Consider the following 22,155-nt stretch of genomic DNA (forward strand, 5'->3'; position numbering starts at 1 on the left):
TATTTGAAATGACGTTGTCCACTTGCAAAATATTTTTGCACAATATCTGATGATGGATTATGCAGTGAAGAATAATAAATCATGTTCTGGAAACTGTTTAACGTAATCTTTAAGTTTTCTTAACGTTACAATATTTGCTCCTCTTAAAGGCTATAGCGGGATAAGATGGTCAAAATTGCACCAGGCTCGATTCAGTTTTGGGTTTAGGCATTTGAAAAGATATAATCGAAAACTCACTCAGCCAAATTTTCACGTCCCTAGGTGCTTCTGGGGGTCCGATATGAAAAAAAACGTGTTTTTTCGAAAACAAAAAATTTCATACGCTTTATTGCTGCAAAAAATCTGAAACAATTAATGAAGGCGTATCTTAACAATACAAAGCTACCTGATTTTTTTCAGATTTTTAGCTTCAAAATTGAGCACAGGAAAAATGGATGTTTGGTTTTGGACAGGACAGATCTCAGAGTACTGGTTATTTTGAATGTTGTTGTGATATTGTACTTGTTTCCTATCCCTGATAAGCCCTTTGCATGTGGTATTGTCGTATTGTCATCTATGAACCCCTTCTTTTGGATGTCTCTAAAATGCTTGTGGTGTTTTGTTGTTTCTTTTCTTCAATCTTGTGGAATTCCTTGTTCATAAAAGACAATGGGTAGTCATTTTTAATCAAGCCTTTGTTAGCAGATTTTTTCCTTCCTGGAATGTATTTTCATTGGACCAGGTGCTTCGTGCTTTATCATATAGATTCTATTATTCATTTCTTGATGTTTACGTTGTGGTTGGATTGGTAGTTTAAATATCTGTTGGTGTGGGTTGGTTTTTACAATTTCCTTTGCACCAACAATTGTGGCTCAATCCCATAAACATAATATGTACTAAATTTAACATGCCACAAGAATACAGTTTCAGAAGCTTGCTAAGATAATTAATTATTATCGAAAGTGAAGTCGATAAAAAAATGAAATTGTGTTAAATGTAAAAAATCTGGAATAACCATATGTTATTTTGTACAGGATAGTTAAAATTTAAATTTTAATCAACCGAAATAACTAATTTCTACCGTAAAAAAGGAAATGACGACTTTTGCGGTGTGTATCTATCCTTGTGTTAAAAGTTAGTATAATAGCAACAATGATTATATTAACACCTTTACTGATCTGTATTTTCCTTTCGAGAGTGAAAAGTGAAAATTTTGTAAATGCTCAATTGAAACGTGTCAGATATAGTGTCAGTACCTCCGCCAAAACTAATGTAACTGTCAACTCTGTTTATTACGATGAAAAGATGACTAACTTCAGAGAGAAAAATAAAAATAATAGCTTTACTGTGTGGTACAAAGGCAATGCTTGTCCACTTTGCAAGAGGCTCCATTGGCTTAAAAATAATAGAACTAAATATGTGGACGAGGTTAGTGTAACGAGAAATTTACTTGAAAATAGAGTTGTACTACCAAGTGGCAGCAAATGTGCTTACTCTGCTGAAGTGTGTTTCGACAAAAACGATGATCTTTTATATCTTTGGTCCTACGAGAAACCTAACATCGGTAATTCATTGCAAGTTCTTTATAGAGGTGAAGTAGAACAATGGACGATTAGTCAGAATCCTTTGATAAGCTTCATTTCCTTTAACGATACAAAACGACAATTTGCACTGCAGTTAGTAAAGAAGTTCACTATTGAAACAACTGTTGTATGGACAACAGAATTCAAAGATATTTTCATACATAAAGCCACAGAAGATTTACAAGATACCATTGACGAGCAAGCTTTATCATCATTACAACCCCAGTCCCTACTCAGAAATAATTCTTGTAATGTACAAATGACAGAAACATTCGTCAATAGAACGTATCTTATAGACTTGATCATTTTTATAGTGGTACTAAATTTCTTGTTCTCAATAATAACAAACTTGTTTATTTTGGTACGTATAGGTCCATTAAATGGAAGAGATGTTTTAAGGTGTTTCTCTGATGATCTAACTTACCAAAAGTTGATGTTATTCCAAAGCGATCAAGCTACAAGCGGTACTAACCAAGAGGAAAGAGAGGAAAAATCAACTGAGGCAAATTATGTAATTGCAGAAAATGAATTTTATAATAGCTACAAGACAAAATAATACGAAATATTTCAATACAGTATGTAACAAATTATTAACTAAGTAAACACGTTTTAGTAAACATTTTGTTTTATTTTTATTATTTTTGTTTTTACTTCACTAATTTTCATTTTACAACACTAATTTTTTCGGCTTTATGATTAGTCCATGCAGCCAGAAACGAAGTAAGTATTAAGTCTAGCTCTTTTCTAACAATAAAATACTGAAAACTTTTGTTTTCAATACTTCCACAAATCTTATTATAAATTAATGTCACTACAGCTGTTTCGGCAGAGTATCTTTCTCAAGTGATGTCTTTTAATATGTGAGTCTGCACTTCAAAGTCTCTAACTTAATAGGTTAACGCGTGGAGAGAAATCAGAATACTTTTGGTATTTGTTTAATATCAGATTGATTATTTCATTCTTAAGATACAACTGTCTTATTTTATACTAAATACTTTATTAGAATAATTTTTCAAATTTAAATTTTCTTTCGTTTTTTTTTAATACTAAATTAAGTTTATTTCTATAGTTAAAATTTCGTTAATAGGATTTTTTGGATGCTTTATAAATAGTTTCTCTTAGTTTTTTTTTTTAATTAACAAAACAAAAAAAAATTAAACCTCTAAAAAATGTCCACCTCTTGCAGCAACGACTGCTCGCAATATGTTTAGCATCGAATAAAGATGTGTTATCCTTACCTGGGGAATAGCCCGATATTCCTCTACCAGGGCCATAACTGTACTAAATTTTCTGTAGGCCTAGGATGACGGCAAATAGCTTTTTTTTATTCATCCATCCTAGAGTTTCATGATATTCGATAAAAATATCGATATTGCATTGATATCGTATCGAAAACCAATACGATACCGATACAATAAATACCTTAGCAATATTAATGTCGATACGATACTCATTATCTGAAATCAATACAATAAATACTCTTTCTTGTATTGTCGATACGCTTGTCTCGATATTATTGAAAATATCGATATCGAGAAAAAAAAAATAAAACGCCACAGTTGTTTGATTATATTTTGTGGAATAGGTATTTAAATCATAATTATTTATTACATAAAAGTATAAGTGATCTGCAACCCAAGCATCATCTGTTATAATATTTTACACTTGAGTGCATGAACTTGAAATTCTTGAGAATGAGTAAATGTCTGTTATGATTACACTATTTATATCATGTGGCAATTGTGGCAATATTATGGAAGTAAGTGATTATGACTCAAAAATACTGAATGGCGATTTATTCTGAATCTCCGGGGATTTCCCTATATTTTCAAAAGTAGTTTTTAAACAATACAGAATTAGTAAGTATTTGTCGACTTTTAAAGAAGCATTCAGCCATATTCAATATTTATAAGAATATACATATAAGTTATAAGCAATATTCGTAATATTTTTAGAATAATGTCCATTTGCCAAGCATGCAAAAGTGGGCATAAAGGGCCTACATAGCTCAGATGTATAATCCTTTTTATGTCGATATTTCGATATCGAAATCAACATTAATACTATATTTTTATAAGAAAGTATTGCCGATATTGATACTCGATACGATACTTCATTGGCATAACCAATACAATACTCAATACTTAAAAAGTATCTCTATTGTATCGTATCGTGAAGCTCTAATTCATCCCATAAATTCTCAATAGGATTGAGATCTGGACTGCAAGCGGGCCATTCTAATCTTATCAATCCAACCTCTATTTTATGAGTCAATCAGTGTTTTTATTTACAAAAAATGGTACAGCTCTTACAAGAAAAAAGATATTCGGATAATTCAAAAAACAAAATGTTGGTGATGCCTCCGGGATAATATGACAGGACTATGAAACAAAATCAGCTATTTTATTTTCCACAGGATTTTTTAAAATTAGGAGAAAACACAACGCTTCCTTTCACCCCTGTATAATGCCATGGAAGCAAAATTTATTTGTCACCGGAATAATACCAAACAATATCAATACATGTACCTACAAACTGGTGCAAGAATCTTGAAAATCGGAGCACAAATAATAAAGTTATAAATTGTCAAACTTAATCAAAAATTTTGGGTGGCGGAATTTTGTGCCGCTGAGTGTAGTTGGAAATACACTGTATTATTTTAGTCTCCTGCAAAATACGCATTCACAGCTGTTATTATTTCATTATTTGATGAAAAACGCTTTCCAGGCATAAATTATTTTAGGTATTGAAACATATGGAAGTCGCTAGGGGACAAATCTGGTGAATACGATGGACATTCCAACAATTATAACTTTAATTCATGGATTTTAGCCATTGTCAAAATGGTCATATGGCACGGTGCATTGTCCTGATGTAAAAGGATTTTTGAAGTTATACTTCTTTACGCGCGATGAGGGTGAATTTTTATATGTTAAAACCAGGCGCGTACGCATCACCCAGGCGCATACGCGCATTATAACTTTGTTCTAATTGGATGTTCAAATGACATGTCAAAAATTATCCAATATGGCAGCTGTAGGACAGCTGTGGTTTGGAGGAAAAGGTAAAGGTAAACAAATGTATAATATATTAGTTTTATTGTTGTGAGGACAGAAACAAAACAGTTTATAATATTGTAGTGACTTTTAAATAGTTTTTAAAAGCAACAGGTACGTAATAATTGTTAATGTATCATGGGTATAAACCTACCTGTTTGATCTGCCAAAATACATAGTATGTAATAATGTAATACTTTTATTTATATAATTTGATTACCATCAATATTCACCTAATATATTGTTTTCTTACTATATGTTTTGTTGTATTTTTTTTCAATTCTAAAGTCCACTTTACATCAACAATAATTGAATAAGAAATTGACAACAAGTTATTCAAGGTCAAATTTGGCTTATACAAAACACAATTCTACATCCAATTTTGCCGTGAATAAAAAGAAAATAAAGAAATTTAACAAAATAAAACATATCCAATTGTTCTATTTCATCAAATTCCTTCATTTTCTTTTACAAACCATACATTTTGTACTCGTCAAATTTGGCCTTGAATAACTTTGTCAATTTCTTGTTCAATTTATTGTTGATGTAAAGTGCACTTAAATCATTTCAATTCAAAATTAAAATAATTTGATCAATTTTCAAAATATCACAAGTTTAATGACGTTCTACACCTTCGGCAAAGAATTAAGGATTTGCATGAAATTTTAGTATGTTATAGTTTACTTCAAAAAACTAAGACTTGATTTTTTAAAAAATGTTTTACCGTGCCGTTTAATTACTATTAAGGGTCAAAGTTAAGTTTTAACATGGGCTCTTATGGGAATTCTTAAAAAGTTAATAACTTTTGACCCAAATTTACGATTTTTAATTATTTGTGCTTAAATTAAAGGTATTTTTGTAAGGAATAACATATTAAAAAATGAGGATTGTTTACCGTACTATTATTAAATAAAAGTGAAATTACTGTTTCGAAATTTAACAAAGTTGGTAGTAGTGAGATCAGCTGCACTCATAATTATACCCGAAACGTACGTGTCAATCACATGACCTCGGTGGTCTAGTTGTTGAGCATTCGGTCAGAGTTCGAAACGTCCCGGGTTCCAATCCTCTACGATTCATTTTTTTTTTTTAGTTGTTTTAATAAAAATTTTTTGAAAGTGGTAGATAAGAAAGTTAGTTTAATATTTAAATAGAATACAATTACTTCGTTAAAATGATATAATAGAAGTATAACTTCTTACGTGCGTACAAAGTACACACACACATTCTTTTTTTCCTTCTGCAAACCGGGTCTTTTTTTCACGAATTCTTTCCTTCAGCTGGTCTAAAAGGTTATAATTAATATTCATAATTTATTCTTTTACTAGTTTGCAAGTAAACCACAAACAAAATTTACACGAATTCGTTTCGGAGCCGAAGAACCAGGTTCACACCAGTCTACCCTCTTATTTTGATTTAGGATTATTAAGGCCGGCGCCCACGGCGTTATACGGAACAGCCCGCTACAGAACGGACCGCGACGATGGGCATTTTAATATTTTCGAGTATTCAAATGGCTCAGCGCCTCCTTTAGTATATTCAAGGGCGCCCCCAGGGAGGGGCCAGGTGGGGCCATCGCCCCCCCTGAGAATTTGGCGAAAGCGTGTAAAAAATATTTAGCTCTCTCTTACTTTATATTATAAAATAAATTCCATATTAATCATAATCGCTCACGAGATATGCCAGTTTAAATGTATTTTTTCTCAATCCCTTATCCCTTCTGACTGAGACGCATATGTTTGGATGGAACCGCATCGTTTTCGGTGCGCATGCCGCATGCACTGATGATGTCCGGTCTAGGCTTATCCAGTTGAGAAATGAAATAGGTGGGCTGAACGGCCGATCTGATACGTCTAGTAGTACGGTAGTGCTCACAATTTATATACTGTTATTCATAGAACTTATATTAACGTGTTAAAAGTGTTTTTTGTGCAACGTGTAAGTATTATATAATATACTTTATTTCTCACTTGACCTTAAATAAAATAAGCTTATTTTTACGAGGTAGTTATCTATTGTGTGTAAAGGTAACAAATACTTTTTTATGAATTAAAATAACATCATTTGCGTCTATGAAGTACAATTACAATATTTATTTCAAAAATTGTGCTTGAAGTAATAACATTTTTTATAAGTACCCTTCCTACTTTAAGAAAATAAGTTATTCCTGTATCGCAGTTGAGATATTCAACTGTGCAAGGTAGGTATTTTAATCTACAAATTTTAATTAACTTAGATGAATTTTTTACTTCTCTAAAAGGTTTTAAAAATATTTTTCAATGCAACTAAATTATCCATTTGGTCTTATTCTGTCCATTTATCGGCCTACTCCCCGGTTAAATGCGTTAATTTATTTGACACCTAACACTTAGCTGATTGAATGCATCAATTTAATTAGCCTACTGTATTTGTAGAAAAATGGACATAAGGAAGTTCTTTAACAAGCCAAACAAGCGGCTGAAAATTGATGATGGATCTGACATACCGAACAGTACCGAAAACAGTAGTATAGTATGCAGTCAAAATGATTTAGCTGTAGCAGGGCCATCTAGCTTGGAGTCAGCTGTATCCGCCTCTCAAAGAGAAACTAACGTTGTAACGGCCACCGCATCGGATAATTTTGCGATTGTTGAAGACAGTTTAAATTTGGATGTTGGGAACTACCTTGATACTAATAAAATTTGTAGCTTGAACGATCGCTTGAAATTTACTTTGTTAACAAACCCATGGAAGCCAGATAAATGTTACAATTTCAAGTATGATATTGACAATGGCAAACGACCATTTATCCATGAATGGTTAAATACGTACCCCTGGTTAGCTTATTCAAAAGAAGTTAAAGGTGGGCTATGCAAGTTGTGTGTACTGTTTAGGCCCCGCGTAACCCATGGTAGTTATCAAAGCGGCTTTATAAATCGCCCATTCACCAATTTCAGAAAGTTTCATGAAAATGCGAAATCGCATATGAACTCTGAATGGCACAGACAAGCATCTGAAAACTCAAGTAACTTTATATCTGTCATGAAAAATGAAAAGAAAAATGTTGAATGTCTTGCAAATTATGGTTTGGCCAAGCAAATTGAATCGAACAGAGCGAAACTAAAATCCATTGTTTCTTCAATTTTGTTTAGTGCACTACATGACTTACCATTAAGAGGTCATACCAATGAGGATGCTGTGTTCAATAACCTTTTACATTTTAGGAAAGAAGCTGGTGATTCTGTTTTAGAAGACCATCTGAAAAATGCGCCGAAAAATGCAATGTACATTTCCCATAGGACACAAAATGAGATCATTGATTTATGTGCAACGGTTTTAAGAGACGAGTTAGTTACAAAAATCAATGATAATGAAATATTTTCCATTTTAGCAGACGAAACAATGGACATTACTGGTACAGAGCAACTCTCTCTGGGCGTGAGATATTTTGATAAAAGTGAAAATTGCATCAGAGAAGACTTCCTTGGTTTCACCCCATTAAAAAGTTTAGATGCTGAACATATAGCAAATGCTATTACTTTAACATTAACAAATTGGGGCTTGAACTTGGAAAATGCAGTTGGCCAAGGATATGATGGTTGTAGTACAATGGCTGGGGAAATAACTGGAGTACATAAAAGAATAACTGAGAAATACCCAAAAGCTCTATATTTTCATTGCGCCAGTCATCGGCTAAATTTAGTAGTCAATGATTTAAATGACATACCACAAATCAGGAATACAACTGGCACAGTTAAAGAAGTTATAACATTTTTTCGGCAGAATGGCCAAAGAAGGGCAATAGTGGGAACTCTTCAAAAACTATGTGAAACCAGATGGACCGAAAAATATAAAGCAATTCGAAAGTTTAGTGAGCAGTTTGTTAGCATCGCTGAAGCACTTCAGACTCTATCGACTGAAGGTAACCGTGACACAAGGCAGAAAGCTTTCCAGCTTCATTGCGCAGTTACAAATACAGCATTTGTGATATGTCTACATGTGATTGCCAAATACTCTGCCAAGTTAGAAATCGTTACGCAAATGTTACAAGGTGTCAGTGTAGATATTTTGAAGATATCAAAACACATTCAGAAGGTTACTGAGCTATTCAGTTCAGACCGACAAAATGGAGAAAAAGAGTTTGATAACATTATGGCAAATGTTGAAACAACAGCAAACAAGCTTGGAATCGAGCTCACATGTCCTCGTGTTGCTGCGAGACAGGTTCACAGACCAAATCACTCTACCCAGACTATCAACGAATACTATAGAAAGTCCATTTTCTTGCCTTATTTGGATTCTTTGGTTCAATCGTTGAAAGATAGGTTTTCAGATAGAAACAAACCATCATTTGAAATTTTCAATCTGCACCCTAAAATCATGAAAGATCTTTCTAAGGAAGATTTTGAAAAGTCTATTAACAATATAAACAGCACGTATTGTGAATTGTTAGACAACTTTAAGGAGCAATCAATTCTGTGGTTCGACCTTTGGAAAAACACGGAGATAGATGCCAAAGCCTTGGAAAAACTGAACTTAATAGAGGTTCTTGAGCATGAGCATGCCTGCTTTTTGCCGTCAGTAGCAAAAGCCATCCAAATAGCTCTTTGTCTGCCACCAACAACTTGCACCATCGAGCGATCATTCAGGTAACTAACTATAATTTTATTACGTTATATTCTTATCCATGTGTTTCAGTTCTTCTAAAACTTACATTACAATATAACAACCTCGATACTTTTTTACAGCACTCTCAAACGTGTGAAGACCTGGATAAGGAATACGATGTCGAACAATCGTCTAAGTGGGCTATGCCTGTTATCTGTACACAGAAGAAAAATAAAAGAAAATAAAGAAAACTTCATGCAGAAAGTAATTGATTTATTTGCGATGGACACCAGAAGAATTCAATTATTATTTAAGTAACATTTACTGACACTAACCGTGTTGCGTTTTAAACAGCAAAACAATTTTTCTTGTATTTTTTGTTTCAATACCCTTTGCCCCCCCTGAGGAAATATCCTGCGGGCGCCCTTGAGTATATTCTGTATTGAGTAATATACTGTATATTCTTTGACGGTTTTCAAAGAACCGCTTAAATTGACATGAAATTTGGCAAACGCATAGCTAACATGTCAGAGTAAAAAAGTGATATTATGCCGATGTGTGCTTTTGCCCTGGGGGTGAGTTTCACCCCTTCTCAGGGATGAAAAAATATACGTAAAAAATAATTCCGGAATTCGATAAACTGACTAAATCTAAGCAACTTTTGTTCTATAGAGTTTTTTTCACAAAGTCAATACTTTTTGAGTTATTTGCCAATGAATTATGTTTCTTTTTCAATAAAACAAACACGTTTTTAGACATTGTTTCGCCAATAATTCGAAAAGTAAGTATTTTATCAAAAAAAACCATTTTCAACAAAAATATATCCTGTAAAAAGTGAAAAAAATGGTGTATGCACGAAGTCTCTGGACCTAATAGAAACAGAGTTATAGCTAAAGTAAAATAGGTTCATATTCGCCAAATTCGCAATAGAATATTTCAAGCTGAAATAACCAAAAAATTAAGCACTTTTTGAAAAAAACTCATTACAACTTTTTTAAAAAGCTTTATTTCTGTTTTTATAAAAAAGATTCTTGCATGAAATGTAAGCAATTTACGCTCAAAATACAACTACGAGGTATACCACAGATATAAACATATATTTGGTGGTAAAGACGTAGTATCTCTTATAAGAATAGGAAGACTAAGATGGGCAGGACATCTAGCAAGATCACAGCATAACAACCATCCTAGAAGAATCCTTATGTCACAACCTGTGGGAAGTAGAAATAGGGGTAGGCCAAAACTTAGATGGAAAGATGGTGTAGATGAGGATGGGAGAAAAATAGGCGCAGCAAACTGGCAACGGTTGGCAATGGATAGGACTGTCTGGCGTAATAGACTTGGGAAGGTCGAGGCTCTTTCATAGGGCTGTAGCACCATTGATGATGATCGTCGCGGTCCGTTACGTAGCGGGCTGTTCCGTATAAGTGGGCGCCGGCCTTTATGGTGATAAACCCAAGTGTCATCGATAGTGATAAATCTACGTACAAAATCCACTTTATTCTTTTGAACACGCTCTAAATATTGCTGAGAAAGTGGCATTCGAATGTGTTTTATTCTGTTATTAGCGAATACATCACCTATTGTGAACACAGCTTTCTGAAACCCAATACTTCAGTTAAAATATTGCTTGTATTTATCAATGAGATGCCTAGGGCTTCTACTATATCTCTTTCAGTCACTCAGCGATTTTCCAATACGATAACCTATATTTTTTCTACGACTTCTGGTGTTGTTGCTATCTTGGATGTCCTTGACGTAGATCGTATTCAAGACCACGTTTTAATTCAGCAACCCATCTTTCGACTGTATTAATTGAGGACCTAGAGTCCTTATACACTTTCAACGTTCGTTCGTAAATTTCACTTGCTTTTAAACCTTTTTATATATTTTTTTTTTCTTCTTTTTTGGCCTTTGGGAACTACGCGCATTTATCAAATCCAATCGAACAATCAAGGGTAGGGAAGGGAAAAAAAACTTTTCGCACCCATGTCGTTCAGGGTGACTAACCACAGCCACAGACTAATTAGGAATAGGGGGTATTATTAATTTACACGACTAATTTTATAATCCAAAGTTTCAATTTACTCGACTTAACATAATCTAGAAGAATCCTAAAGATTGACGGTTTGTTCAAAGCTAGTAAAAGTAAGTTCATCAGATTATATGGGGGATAATAGTTCAGAGAAATAAGGAAAAAAAATATCGTGTTGGTGACACAACCCCCTCCAGGCCGAAACCAAATTTTTTAAGTAGTATGGACATCTATATTAATAACCTTTATGTTTCCTGCAGCGATTTTGATGATATACATAGTTATAAACAAATGAAGATCAAAAAACGATAAATTTTCGCTTTTTTCGTCTATAAACAAAAAGTTAAGCATTTTAAACAAATTTGAGAAAAAAAACTCATAAATCGTCTAAAAAATTTCAATATGGCGTTCGCTGAATATTTCTATCCTTATTGGTTGCTTAGAAAATTGCAAAATAAATCATAAATTTTGAGTTTTATAAATATTCATAACTTATGTAAAAATTAAGTTAGAACCTTCATATTACACGAATTGCTGAGACTTCTGTTGCTTAAATTATATTTTAAATTTCAAAGCAATTAGTCAAATAGTTTAAAAGTTATTTAATTTGTTTATCCCAAATTAATATTTTTTGCAACGCTATCAGAAAATGATGAAGTTACCTAATACTTTGGATAGTTTATGAAAGAAGAAGATTTATACTATTAATTTAATTAAAAAAAAATGACAAAAAATAATTCTAAATACTGCCAAATTATTTTGCAAAAACATGTGAATTAAAAAAATTGGGGGGGGGCTAACTTCGTCCCTAATTGTCCTAGGACAATTGTTTTTCTTTCTAAATGTGTATAAAAATTCAGTCCAAATATGAAAAAATAATTTTTCTACGGGTAACGGTTAAAAAGTTATTCTAATTGTTTATAAATAAGCAAAAAATCGACGTTTTTTTGCAAAATAATTTTACACTGTTTAAAATTACTTTTTGTCATTTTTTTTTTTAATTAAGTCATTGGTATAAATGTTCTTCTTCCATAAACTGTCAGAAGTCTTACTGTAACCTCATAATCTTCTGACTTATAGTGTTGCAAAAAAAATTAATTTTGGATAAACAAATTAAATAACTTTTAAACTATTTGACCAATTGCTTTGAAATTTAAAATATAATTTAAGCACCAAAAATCTAAGCAATTCGTGTAATAAGAAGGTTCTAACTTAATTTTTGCATAAGTTATGAATATTTATAAAAACTCAAAATTTATGATTTATTTTGCAATTTTCTAAGCAACCAATAAGAATAGAAATAGACATATTCAGCGAACGTCATATTGACATTTTTTAGACGATTTATGAGTTTCTTACTCTCAAATTTGTTTAAAATGCTTAACTTTTTGGTTATAGACGAAAAAAGCGAAAATTTACCGTTTTTCGATCTTCATTTGTTTATAACTATGTATATCATCAAAATCGGCTGCAGGAAACATATAGGTTATTACATAAACTCAAAAAATTTGGTTTCGGCCTGGAGGGGGATGTGTCACGAGAAAAATCTTATTTCTCTGGACTATAAACGGTTTCTTGCAATACGCTCTGAGCTTCGCTGGTGTCTCTCCTAGTGGATTACTAATGCAACTTTCACCGGTAATTTTTAAATTTATTATTTAATTGTTATCGCTTAATATTTACAACGCAAAAAAGTAATTAAACTGTTATCGATTTTTTAAAGATTTTGCTAATCATTTTAACGTTCTATTAATGAAATATCAATTTCTGACTTCGGATACTTTCACAATTATCGTATAGATGGCGCTTAGATTGATTTATAATTACATATTACGGAGTATTAAAAAAACTTAAGTTTAGTATTTAAAACGTAAGTATTTTTGAGGTAAAAATATACACCACAGCTTTGATCTAGTTGATCATAGCGGACCAGCGCGAGTAGAGGGGATAGCACTGGTGACTGTTTTATGATGTTCTCTCACTGACCACCTGTTTGCTAGAACAAACCTATTATTTCCTATTAATGTTTTTAATATCAATGTTTTAAATTAATCACTTTGACATTTCTATCAAATTTCCAGTAAAGGCTTACAGACTTGTCACTACTGGCGCTCGCGAATTTTTAATTATCCCCTCTACCTACGAGCTCATAGCGTATAGCTGCATATTTAAAAGATTTTTTTGTGTCACATATTTGTCACATGCAAAAATATATGATCCAAGTCACTTATTGTATTGCAATTTTCGCACAAATCCGACTGTATTACATTGATTTTATATAGATGTGCGGGATAACAGACATGGCCAAATTTTAGTCGAGCGATAGTAACAATATCGTATCTTAAGAAATCTAAATTTTTATGCCAATAATCTGTCAGGATTTTCGGATGTAAAAGAGTAGGTATACCTTGTCGGACAATTTATACAGTACTGATTCCACTAAGTTTCCAGTTATCATGTAGGTACTTTTAAACCTTCCAAAAATAAAAACTCAACCACTGCACCATACTTGGTTTTTTCCATTGTAAAAAAATATTGTGACGCGTCGATACTAAATTGCTTGTAAACAAAGAATGAATTGACAGATTGAAATAAAACTTTTCATACGTTCATACAGGGTGTCTGCGTAACTTGGAACCATATGGGAAACTTTTTTAATATCAATTTTACGAAAAAAAGTCATTCTTTATAAAGTGCTCTGCATAGTCTAAAACCTAAGATGCAATCATCAGATATCAAAGTTTGTCAACAGTATACGAGGTATGTCAAAAAATATGAATTTCACTCAAGAGCAAACTACCTTTATATTTCAAAATATCAAAAAATTTTATTATGAAAAGTTATTTGTAATTAAAAACCATATTCAAGTATGGAATAACAGCCTTCTACTTGAAAAAAAAAATTCTGAAATTTTCCTAAATTACCGATTCCGAACATCATTTTTATTTATTAGACATGTAATAACTCTTTTATTAATAATTTTGGGAAAAAAAGTTATTCTTCATAAAAATCTGTGCATGGTCTAAACCTCAAGATGCAACCATCAGCTAAATTCATATTATTTGACACACCTCGTATAAAATTAACAAACTTGGATAACTGATGGTTGCATCTTGAGGTCTAGACCATGCACAGATTTTTATAAAGAATGACTTTTTTTCCTAAAATTATTAATAAAATAGTTATTACATGTCTAATAAATAAAAATGATGAATCGGTATTTTAGGAAAATTTCAGAAATTTTTTTTTTTCGAGTAGAAGGCTGTTCTTGCATATTTGAATATGGTTTTTAATTACAAATAACTTTTCATAATAAAATTTTTTGATATTTTGAAATATAAAGGTACTTTGCTCTTGAGCGAAATTCATATTTTTTGACATACCTCGTATACTTTTGACAAAATTTGATATCTGATGATTGCATCTTAGGTTTTAGACTATGCAGAGCACTTTATAAAGAACGACTTTTTTCGTAAAATTGACATTAAAAAAGTTTTCCATGTGGTTCAAAGTTACGCAGACACCCTGTATGAAGAGTGTACCAATATACTAAAAAAATAGGCTAGTAACAGCGCCCTCTCTTATCGAATCGTAAAACTTATTTTGAATAGCCTTGATATGAGTGCAACGATTGAACGGACCGAGTCATAGGCATAGGCCTGGATCCCGCGTACCAAAAAAAAGATTATTAATAGCAGGCGAAAATTTGTTAATAGCTTAAGGGTGTCTAGTCGGACAAACTTTAATGTGTGGAAACAATGGAACAGGAGAAGATTTAATTATGAAACGTGATTTTAATTTGTGGAACGTGTCATCCTGACAAGTTTATTACCGGATTTACACTCAGTCCTGTTCGACAGGGAATTGGACAGGGAAGTGGGCAGCGTGAATGTGTAAATAGCTCACTCGTGCTGCTCATGCTCATGCTACTGCCATTGCACGACGATGCCCAAAAAGTCCGTTTTTGTGGCGGAAGTCAAAGAAGAGGCAGCGCGAATACGAGTGAGTATTCACATTCTACTACTCTCTCTCTCTCTCACTTGTCCGCCGGCAAAGCGGCAAGTGAGTAAGGGAGCAAGACGATGCTGTCGTCACATGTCACATTCCATTCTTGTGAGTCGTTCGGTAATGAGTTGTGAGGACATTGGAACTGATGTGAACACATCACTCGCGTCGATATCGTATTTGGGGCAATATTTCCGTCAGCGGCAGCAGCAGTGGCAATAGCTGAGTATAAATCCGGCATATATGATCAAGAACACTAGCAGGTTGTTTTTAAGTTTATTCTATAGCAAAGTTTATATAAGAAAAAATGTTTGTCCAACAAATATGATGGGCGTTTTAATATGTCCGACACGTATAACATGTCTAATGACAAGAATTTGGTGGTAAATAGCAGTCTGATTTTTATGAGAGTTTAATGAAAGGGTAACAAATCAATTGGAAGTTCTGTCCGACAAAATACATGGGACGTTTTCGTAGTCTGACGTTCTAAACTTTTAACCTGTTCCACAATTAAAACTTCCAATGTTCCAGTGTTCCCGTACATCAAAGTTTGTCCGACTAGACACCGTTACGCTATTAAGGTACTAGTACACTTTAGAAGACCATAAATAAGCATTTTTTCAAGATTTTTTTTCTTAGAACCTTTACAAAAAATGAACATAAAACTTTTTACACATTAATATCTAACTCTTAGAGAATACCAAAAATACCTCTTTTTTTCATTTATGCACGTACACTAATATTATAGAGGGCGCCAAAGTTGAGGCTTCGAAAAAAGTAGTTCCGATGGCGGACAGTTAATTAAAGGATTGGGATCTGTGAAACAAAAAAATCGTACGACATTTGAAAAGGGAAGGTTTCTTACTTGACAATTTACCACCGTTAGTGAAAAATGCCACAAAAAAAAGATTTTACGGAAATTTGAAAAATTTTTGTGAAAAAATCGCGTTTTTATTCAGTTTTTCATGGTTAAAAAATATTTATTTTTTGGTCAAATTGTGGTAAATTGTCACGTATGAAACCTTCCTTTTTTAAATGCAGTACGATTTTTTTGTTTCAGATATCCCAATCCTGAGATTAACTGTCCGCCATCATTTTTGGAGACCTCGACTTTTGCGCCCTCTACAATATGAGTCTACGTGCATGAATGAAAAAATATATATTTTTTGTGATCTCTAAGAGTCAGATATTAATATGTAAAACGTTTTATGTTCATCTTTAAAAAAGGTTCTGAGAAAAAAATTCTTGAAAAAAATGATTATTTTTGGTCTTTTAAAGTGTACTAGTACCTTAACAAATTTTCAGCTTGCTAGTAATCGACTTTTTTTGGTACGCAGGATCCAGGTGTATTACTGGGTTTCCGAATAATGATATCTGGTATTTTAGTGGTTAGTTAACATTTATAGGTACACTTTAATCAATTTATACGAACAAATTTCTACTCTGAAAAAGGAAATGACAACTTTTTGCGGTATGTAAATACCCCTATCTGTTTATTAAATGTTAGTGCAACAGCAACAATGATTCTATTAACACCTTTACTGATCTGTATTTTCCATTCGACAGTGAAAAGTGAAAATTTTGTAAACGCTCAATTGAAACGTAGTAGATATAGTGTCAGTACCTCGGCTAAAACTAATGTAACTGTTAAGTATGTTTTTTACGGTGAAAACAGGACTAACTTAAGAGGGAACTTTATAAATACTTCTCAGTTGCTTAGAGATGAAGATCCACCACTTAGCAGAAACCTTTGGGTTACAAATTCAATTAAGACTAAATACCTGTACGAGGTTACTGCAATGAGAAATTTACTTGAAAATAAAGTTGTACTACCAAGTGGCAGCAAATGTGCTTACTCTGCTAAAGTGTGTTTCGACAATAAAGAGGACCTTTTATATCTTTGGCCCTACGAGGAACCTAACATCAGTAATTCATTGCAAGTTCTTTATAGAGGAGAAGTAGAAGAATGGACGATTAGTAAGAATCCTTTGATACGTTTCATTTCCTTTAACGATACAAAAAGACAATTTACAGTGCAGTTAGTAAAGAACTTCATTATTGACACAACTGTTGTATGGACAACAGAATTCAAAGATATTTTCATACATAAAGCCACAGAAGATTTACAAGATACCATTGACGAGCAAGCTTTATCATCATTACCACACCAGTCCCTAATCAATTCTTGTAATTTACAAACCTCAGAAAGATCCATCAATAGAACGTATCTTATATACTTGATCATTTTTCTAGTGGTACTAAATTTCTTGTTCTCAATAATAACAAACTTGTTTATATTGGTACGTATAGGCCCATTAAATGGAAGAGATTATTTAAGGTGTTTCTCTAATGATCTAACTTACCAAAAGTTGATATTATTCCAAAGCGACCAATCTAGAAGCGGTACTAACCAAGAGGAAGGGCCAACTGAGGCAAATTATGTAGTTTCAGAAAACGAATTTTACAATAATTGTAAGACAGAATAACAGAAAATATTACAGTACCGTAAGTAGTCCATTATCGACTAAATAAATATTTTTAATGCTTTTGTTTTATTTCTTATTTTTATTTTTAACGGCATATTTAATGAGCTCTAGCTCCCTCAGGAAGAATTTTCGGACTAGATGGAATGGATTATCTTAAAATTATCTGAGGAATCTCTGGTCTTCGTTTGTCGGGAGAGTTCCTGGACACCCTGTATATTTAGTGTTTTCTATTAATGCATTCAGAGGCACAAAATTCCGTCACTAAAAATTTTTGATTAAGTTTGACAATTTATAACTTTATTATTTGTACTCCTATTTTCAAGATTCTTGCATCAGTTTGTAGATACATGTATTGATATCCTTTGTTATTATTTCGGTAATAATAAATTTTTGGTTAGATGGCATTATACGGGGTGAATGGAAGCGTTATATTTTCTCCAAAGTTTAAAAAATTCTGTAAAAAGATTGAAAGACTGATTTCGTATTATCTGGAAGGTATCCCTAAAATTTTGTTTTTTGAATTATCCGAATATCTCTTTTTTTGTAAGAGTTGTAAATAAAAACACTGCTACTTTGAAGGTTTATTTAATTAAAAATATCAAACGCACTAAAATTAACAACACAAAACAAAATTAACAACAAAACAATTCAATAGCGGGTATGACCACTTCTCGCAGCAACGACTGCTCGCAATCTGTTTGGCATCGAATAAAGATGTGTTTTCTTGCCTGGGGCATATTCCTCTACCAGGACCATAACTGTACCAAATTTTCTGGAGGCCTAGGATGATGGCAAATAGCTATTTTTAATTCATCCCATAAATGCTCGAGAGGATTGAGATCTGGGCTTCATGCGGGCCATTCTAATCTTATCAATCCAACCTTTATTTAAGATATTTATGTTTATGAGTCAATCAGTGTGTTTATTTACAAAAAATTGTGCAGCTTTTACAAGAAAAGAGATATTCGGATAATTCCAAAAACAAAATCTTAGTGATGCCTCCAGATCATATGAAAGGACTACGAAACAAAATAAGTTCTTCAAATACAACGCTTCCATTTACCCCCGTAAAATGCCATCTAAGCAATTTTTTATTGCCGGAATAATAACAAAAGATATCAATACATGTACCTACAAACTAGAGTTGCACAAGTTTGACTTGAATGTTTGAACTTGACTTGAGTTTGACTTAATTTCAAGTCAAACTCAAGTCAATCCTTCTGACAAATATTTCAAGTCAAGTCAAACTGGTCAATCGTACAGGTTTGAAAATTCAAACTGTTTGTCAAACTAGTTTGAAAGAGTTTGAAAAATAATTTATTTAGTAGATATACTTTTTTGTCGAGATTGACTTGTTAGTTGCCAATTAAGATAAGAAAATTAATAATAAAATGAGTGCCACATAAAAGTAACTTAATACAGGAAGCGATTATAATCAAAATAGGGTCGTAAATTTAAATTTCTTGAAAATGATTCCTGAATGCTTAGAACTACTTGCTGGCAAGTTTCGTTTTATCCATATAACTTTTTTATATTTGAGCGTTATTTACTAGATTAAAACAAATAATTCGTTGGATAGTTTTTTTATCATACAAAGTGCAATTTAATCTACTTTGTATGTAAAACGTTACCGCGCGTTACACGGGGAGGGGGTAGGATGGTTCGAACAGCGCATTACGTAACACTGTTTTTGTAACTTAAATAAAAAAAACTACCGAAAAACAATCTTCCACCTTTTCAACTTTCGTTTATATTTTACATAGAATCCCTGGATTGTATTATATTGCCCCCTCACGCTCCGCTCATGTTACAATAGGACAAAATAGTATTCAAGTGAAAAAATCTTAAAATTTGTATTTGCAGATCAAGCACAGTAACATGTGTCTCAATGGACAGCTCAAAATAAAATGATTTGGAATTTTTATGACTTTCTTTTATTAAAAAAGGCATTTATTTATCTTGGGGCCAGTTCGAAAAAACATCTGGTACCAAGCTGCTAGTTCACTCGAAAATACAATACAAAATTATTGCTGTATACTCGTTGGTATTTCTTTAAAATTCAAAACTAACCATTGGGTTATTAGACCTGGATCCTGCGTACCAAAAAAAAGTTGATTAATAGCAAGCTGAAAAGTTGTTAATGGCTTAACGGTGTCTAGTCGGACAAACTTAGATGTACGGGAACACTGGAACGGTGGAAGTTTTAATTGTGGAACAGTTTAAAAATTTGGAACGTCAGATTACGAAAACGTCCCATGTATTTTGTCGGACATAACATCCAATTGATTTGTTACCCTTTCATTAAACTCTCATGCAAAAATCAGACTGCTATTACTAACCAACATGATTCCTGTCATTTGACATGTTCTTCATGTTCCACTCATTAAAATGCCCAGTTGGTGGTAAACACCAGTCTGATTTTTGCATGAGAGTTTAATGAAATGGTAACAAATCAATTGGAAGTTCTGTCCGACAAAATACATGGAACGTTTACGTAGTCTAACGTTCCAAATTTTTAACCTGTTCCACAATTAAAACTTCTCCTGTTCCAGTGTTCCTATACATCAAAGTTTGTCTGACTAGACACCGTTAAGCTATTAACAAATTTTCAGCTTGCTATTAATCAACTTTTTTTTGGTACGCGGGATCCAGGTCTATATGGTTTTATATCTACAATTTAAATTTCTTTCGGATACAGGCTACAAAGAATGTTGGGTTTAAATTTTCAAAAAATTTATGTATAAATATGCATTAATAGTATGGTATAACTAGACCCAAACCCAGACATCCAAAGTGAAAGTTATCCTCCAACACCAAATTGTTCTATATGGTCCACATAATGTTAAGAAAAAAGTCACACCATTTTGAGCGTCGGGTTTGGGGGGGGGAGAGGGGGAAGAAATCGTTAAATTCGGAGTTTTTTACGTTTTTCGTCAATATTTCTAAAACTATGCGGTTTCTAAAGGATTCTACATAAAATTTAAAACAAATAAGGTCCGATATATATTTGTTATAAAATCAAGGGTTCCAGAGTTATGGAGGGTGAAAAGTGGAAGTTTTCGATACTTTTTATATTTTTTTGGGCAATTTATAATATTACTGATGAAAGAAATTTTCTTTAACAGGATTGTGTTTTGTAAATAAAATTTGCTATTTCAGTGGCATGTTAGTGATAAGCCCTTGAAGAAACGTCAACCTCACCACCCAAAACCATCATCAATTGCCAAAAAAAATTTAAAAAATATCGAAAACCTCCACATTTCACTCTCCGTAACTCTGGAAGCGTTGATTTTATAACAATTATATATGGACCTTTTTTGTTTTAAATTTTATGTAGAACAATTTTGTATAGAACATTGTTTACGCTAAAGTATAGTTTTAGAAATATTGACGAAAAACGTAAAAAAACTACTAATTTACCGATTTCTCCCCAATCTCCCCTTAAAACCGGACGCTCAAAATGGTGTAACTTTTTACTGAACAATATGTGGACCATATAGAACCATTTGGTGTTGGAGGAAGACTCTTACTTTGGATGTTTGAGTTAGGCCTTTTTTTGACCAGTGATACTATACTACCTCCGTAACTTTGGAACCGTTCACTTTAGAAGAATTATGCATTGGGCCTTTTTTATTTCAAATATATTTTTAAAAATATTAACGAAAAACGTAAAAAACTACGAATTTACCGATTTTTCCCCCCTCTCCCCTTCAAACCCGACGCTCAAAATGGTGTGACCTTTTTCTGAACATTATGTGGACCATATAGAACAATTTGGTGTTGGATGATAACTTTCACTTTGGATGTCTGGTTTATGCCATTATTTGGATCAATTGTATCATACTATACGACGCTATAAGCTTTCTTAATAATTATTATCCTAACTGGCGCGTTTATTGGGTTTTATTTGTCTGTCTGCGGTTTAAATATCATATCAGCCAATACATTTCTATGTTTATTAAAATTTGTCAAAATAATTTTTTTGGACCTTGTTGTTTGGGAGAGGGGGATTTCTTCTACCCCTCCCCACCCATTACTCCCCCCGTTGATCCGCCACTGAACAAATAAACACGTTGCGTAATATTCAAACTTTTCAAACTGTTTGAATTCAAGTCAAACCTAAAGATATCGAAATCAAGTCAAGTCAAACTTTTTTATACAAAAAGTTTGATTTTCAAGTCAAGTCAAGTTTGTTGAGTAAAATCAAACTAGTTTGACTTGATGCATCTCTACTGCAAACTGATGTAAGAATTTTGAAAATCGGAGTACAAATATTAAGAAAGTTATAAAATATTGTCAAACTTAATCAAACATTTTTAGTGGCGGAATTTTGCGCCGGTGAATGTAGATACATCAGTTTTGATTATTTTCACCAAAATTTGTTCATGTGAGTAATTCATGTTTGCAGGCAATGTTCATGTGAA

The 22,155-nt window shown here is 32.7% G+C and overlaps 3 protein-coding genes across 6 annotated transcripts in view; 2 read left to right on the top strand and 1 right to left on the bottom strand.

Annotated features, from left to right (window-relative positions):
• LOC114330533 (sodium/potassium-transporting ATPase subunit alpha) overlaps positions 1-22,155 on the bottom strand; it is a 247,778-nt gene that overhangs the window by 185,425 nt on the left and 40,198 nt on the right. The gene's annotated exons all lie outside the window — the stretch shown is intronic.
• Positions 1,123-17,780, top strand: LOC126886976 (uncharacterized). Its single transcript, XM_050654194.1, has 2 exons — positions 1,123-1,933; positions 17,556-17,780. Exons 1-2 carry the CDS (start codon positions 1,132-1,134, stop codon positions 17,729-17,731), a joined length of 978 nt encoding a protein of 325 aa, XP_050510151.1. The 5' UTR covers positions 1,123-1,131; the 3' UTR covers positions 17,732-17,780.
• On the top strand, positions 6,670-9,540 carry LOC126886975 (52 kDa repressor of the inhibitor of the protein kinase-like). Its single transcript, XM_050654193.1, has 2 exons — positions 6,670-9,246; positions 9,346-9,540. The coding sequence occupies exons 1-2, from the start codon at positions 7,037-7,039 to the stop codon at positions 9,521-9,523; spliced, it is 2,388 nt and encodes a 795-aa protein (XP_050510150.1). The 5' UTR covers positions 6,670-7,036; the 3' UTR covers positions 9,524-9,540.

This window comes from Diabrotica virgifera, chromosome 6 (assembly GCF_917563875.1).
Source record: "Diabrotica virgifera virgifera chromosome 6, PGI_DIABVI_V3a".
Taxonomy (NCBI): domain Eukaryota; kingdom Metazoa; phylum Arthropoda; class Insecta; order Coleoptera; family Chrysomelidae; genus Diabrotica; species Diabrotica virgifera.

Excerpts from the sequence above, each read along its gene's own strand:
- LOC126886976 (XM_050654194.1), top strand. The coding sequence starts at position 1,132 with ATGATTATATTAACACCTTTACTGATCTGTATTTTCCTTTCGAGAGTG. Across the intron at positions 1,934-17,555 it reads GTTTATTTTGGTACGTATAG|GCCCATTAAATGGAAGAGAT; the intron begins GTCCATTAAATG and ends TGGTACGTATAG.
- LOC126886975 (XM_050654193.1), top strand. The coding sequence starts at position 7,037 with ATGGACATAAGGAAGTTCTTTAACAAGCCAAACAAGCGGCTGAAAATT. Across the intron at positions 9,247-9,345 it reads ACCATCGAGCGATCATTCAG|CACTCTCAAACGTGTGAAGA; the intron begins GTAACTAACTAT and ends ACTTTTTTACAG.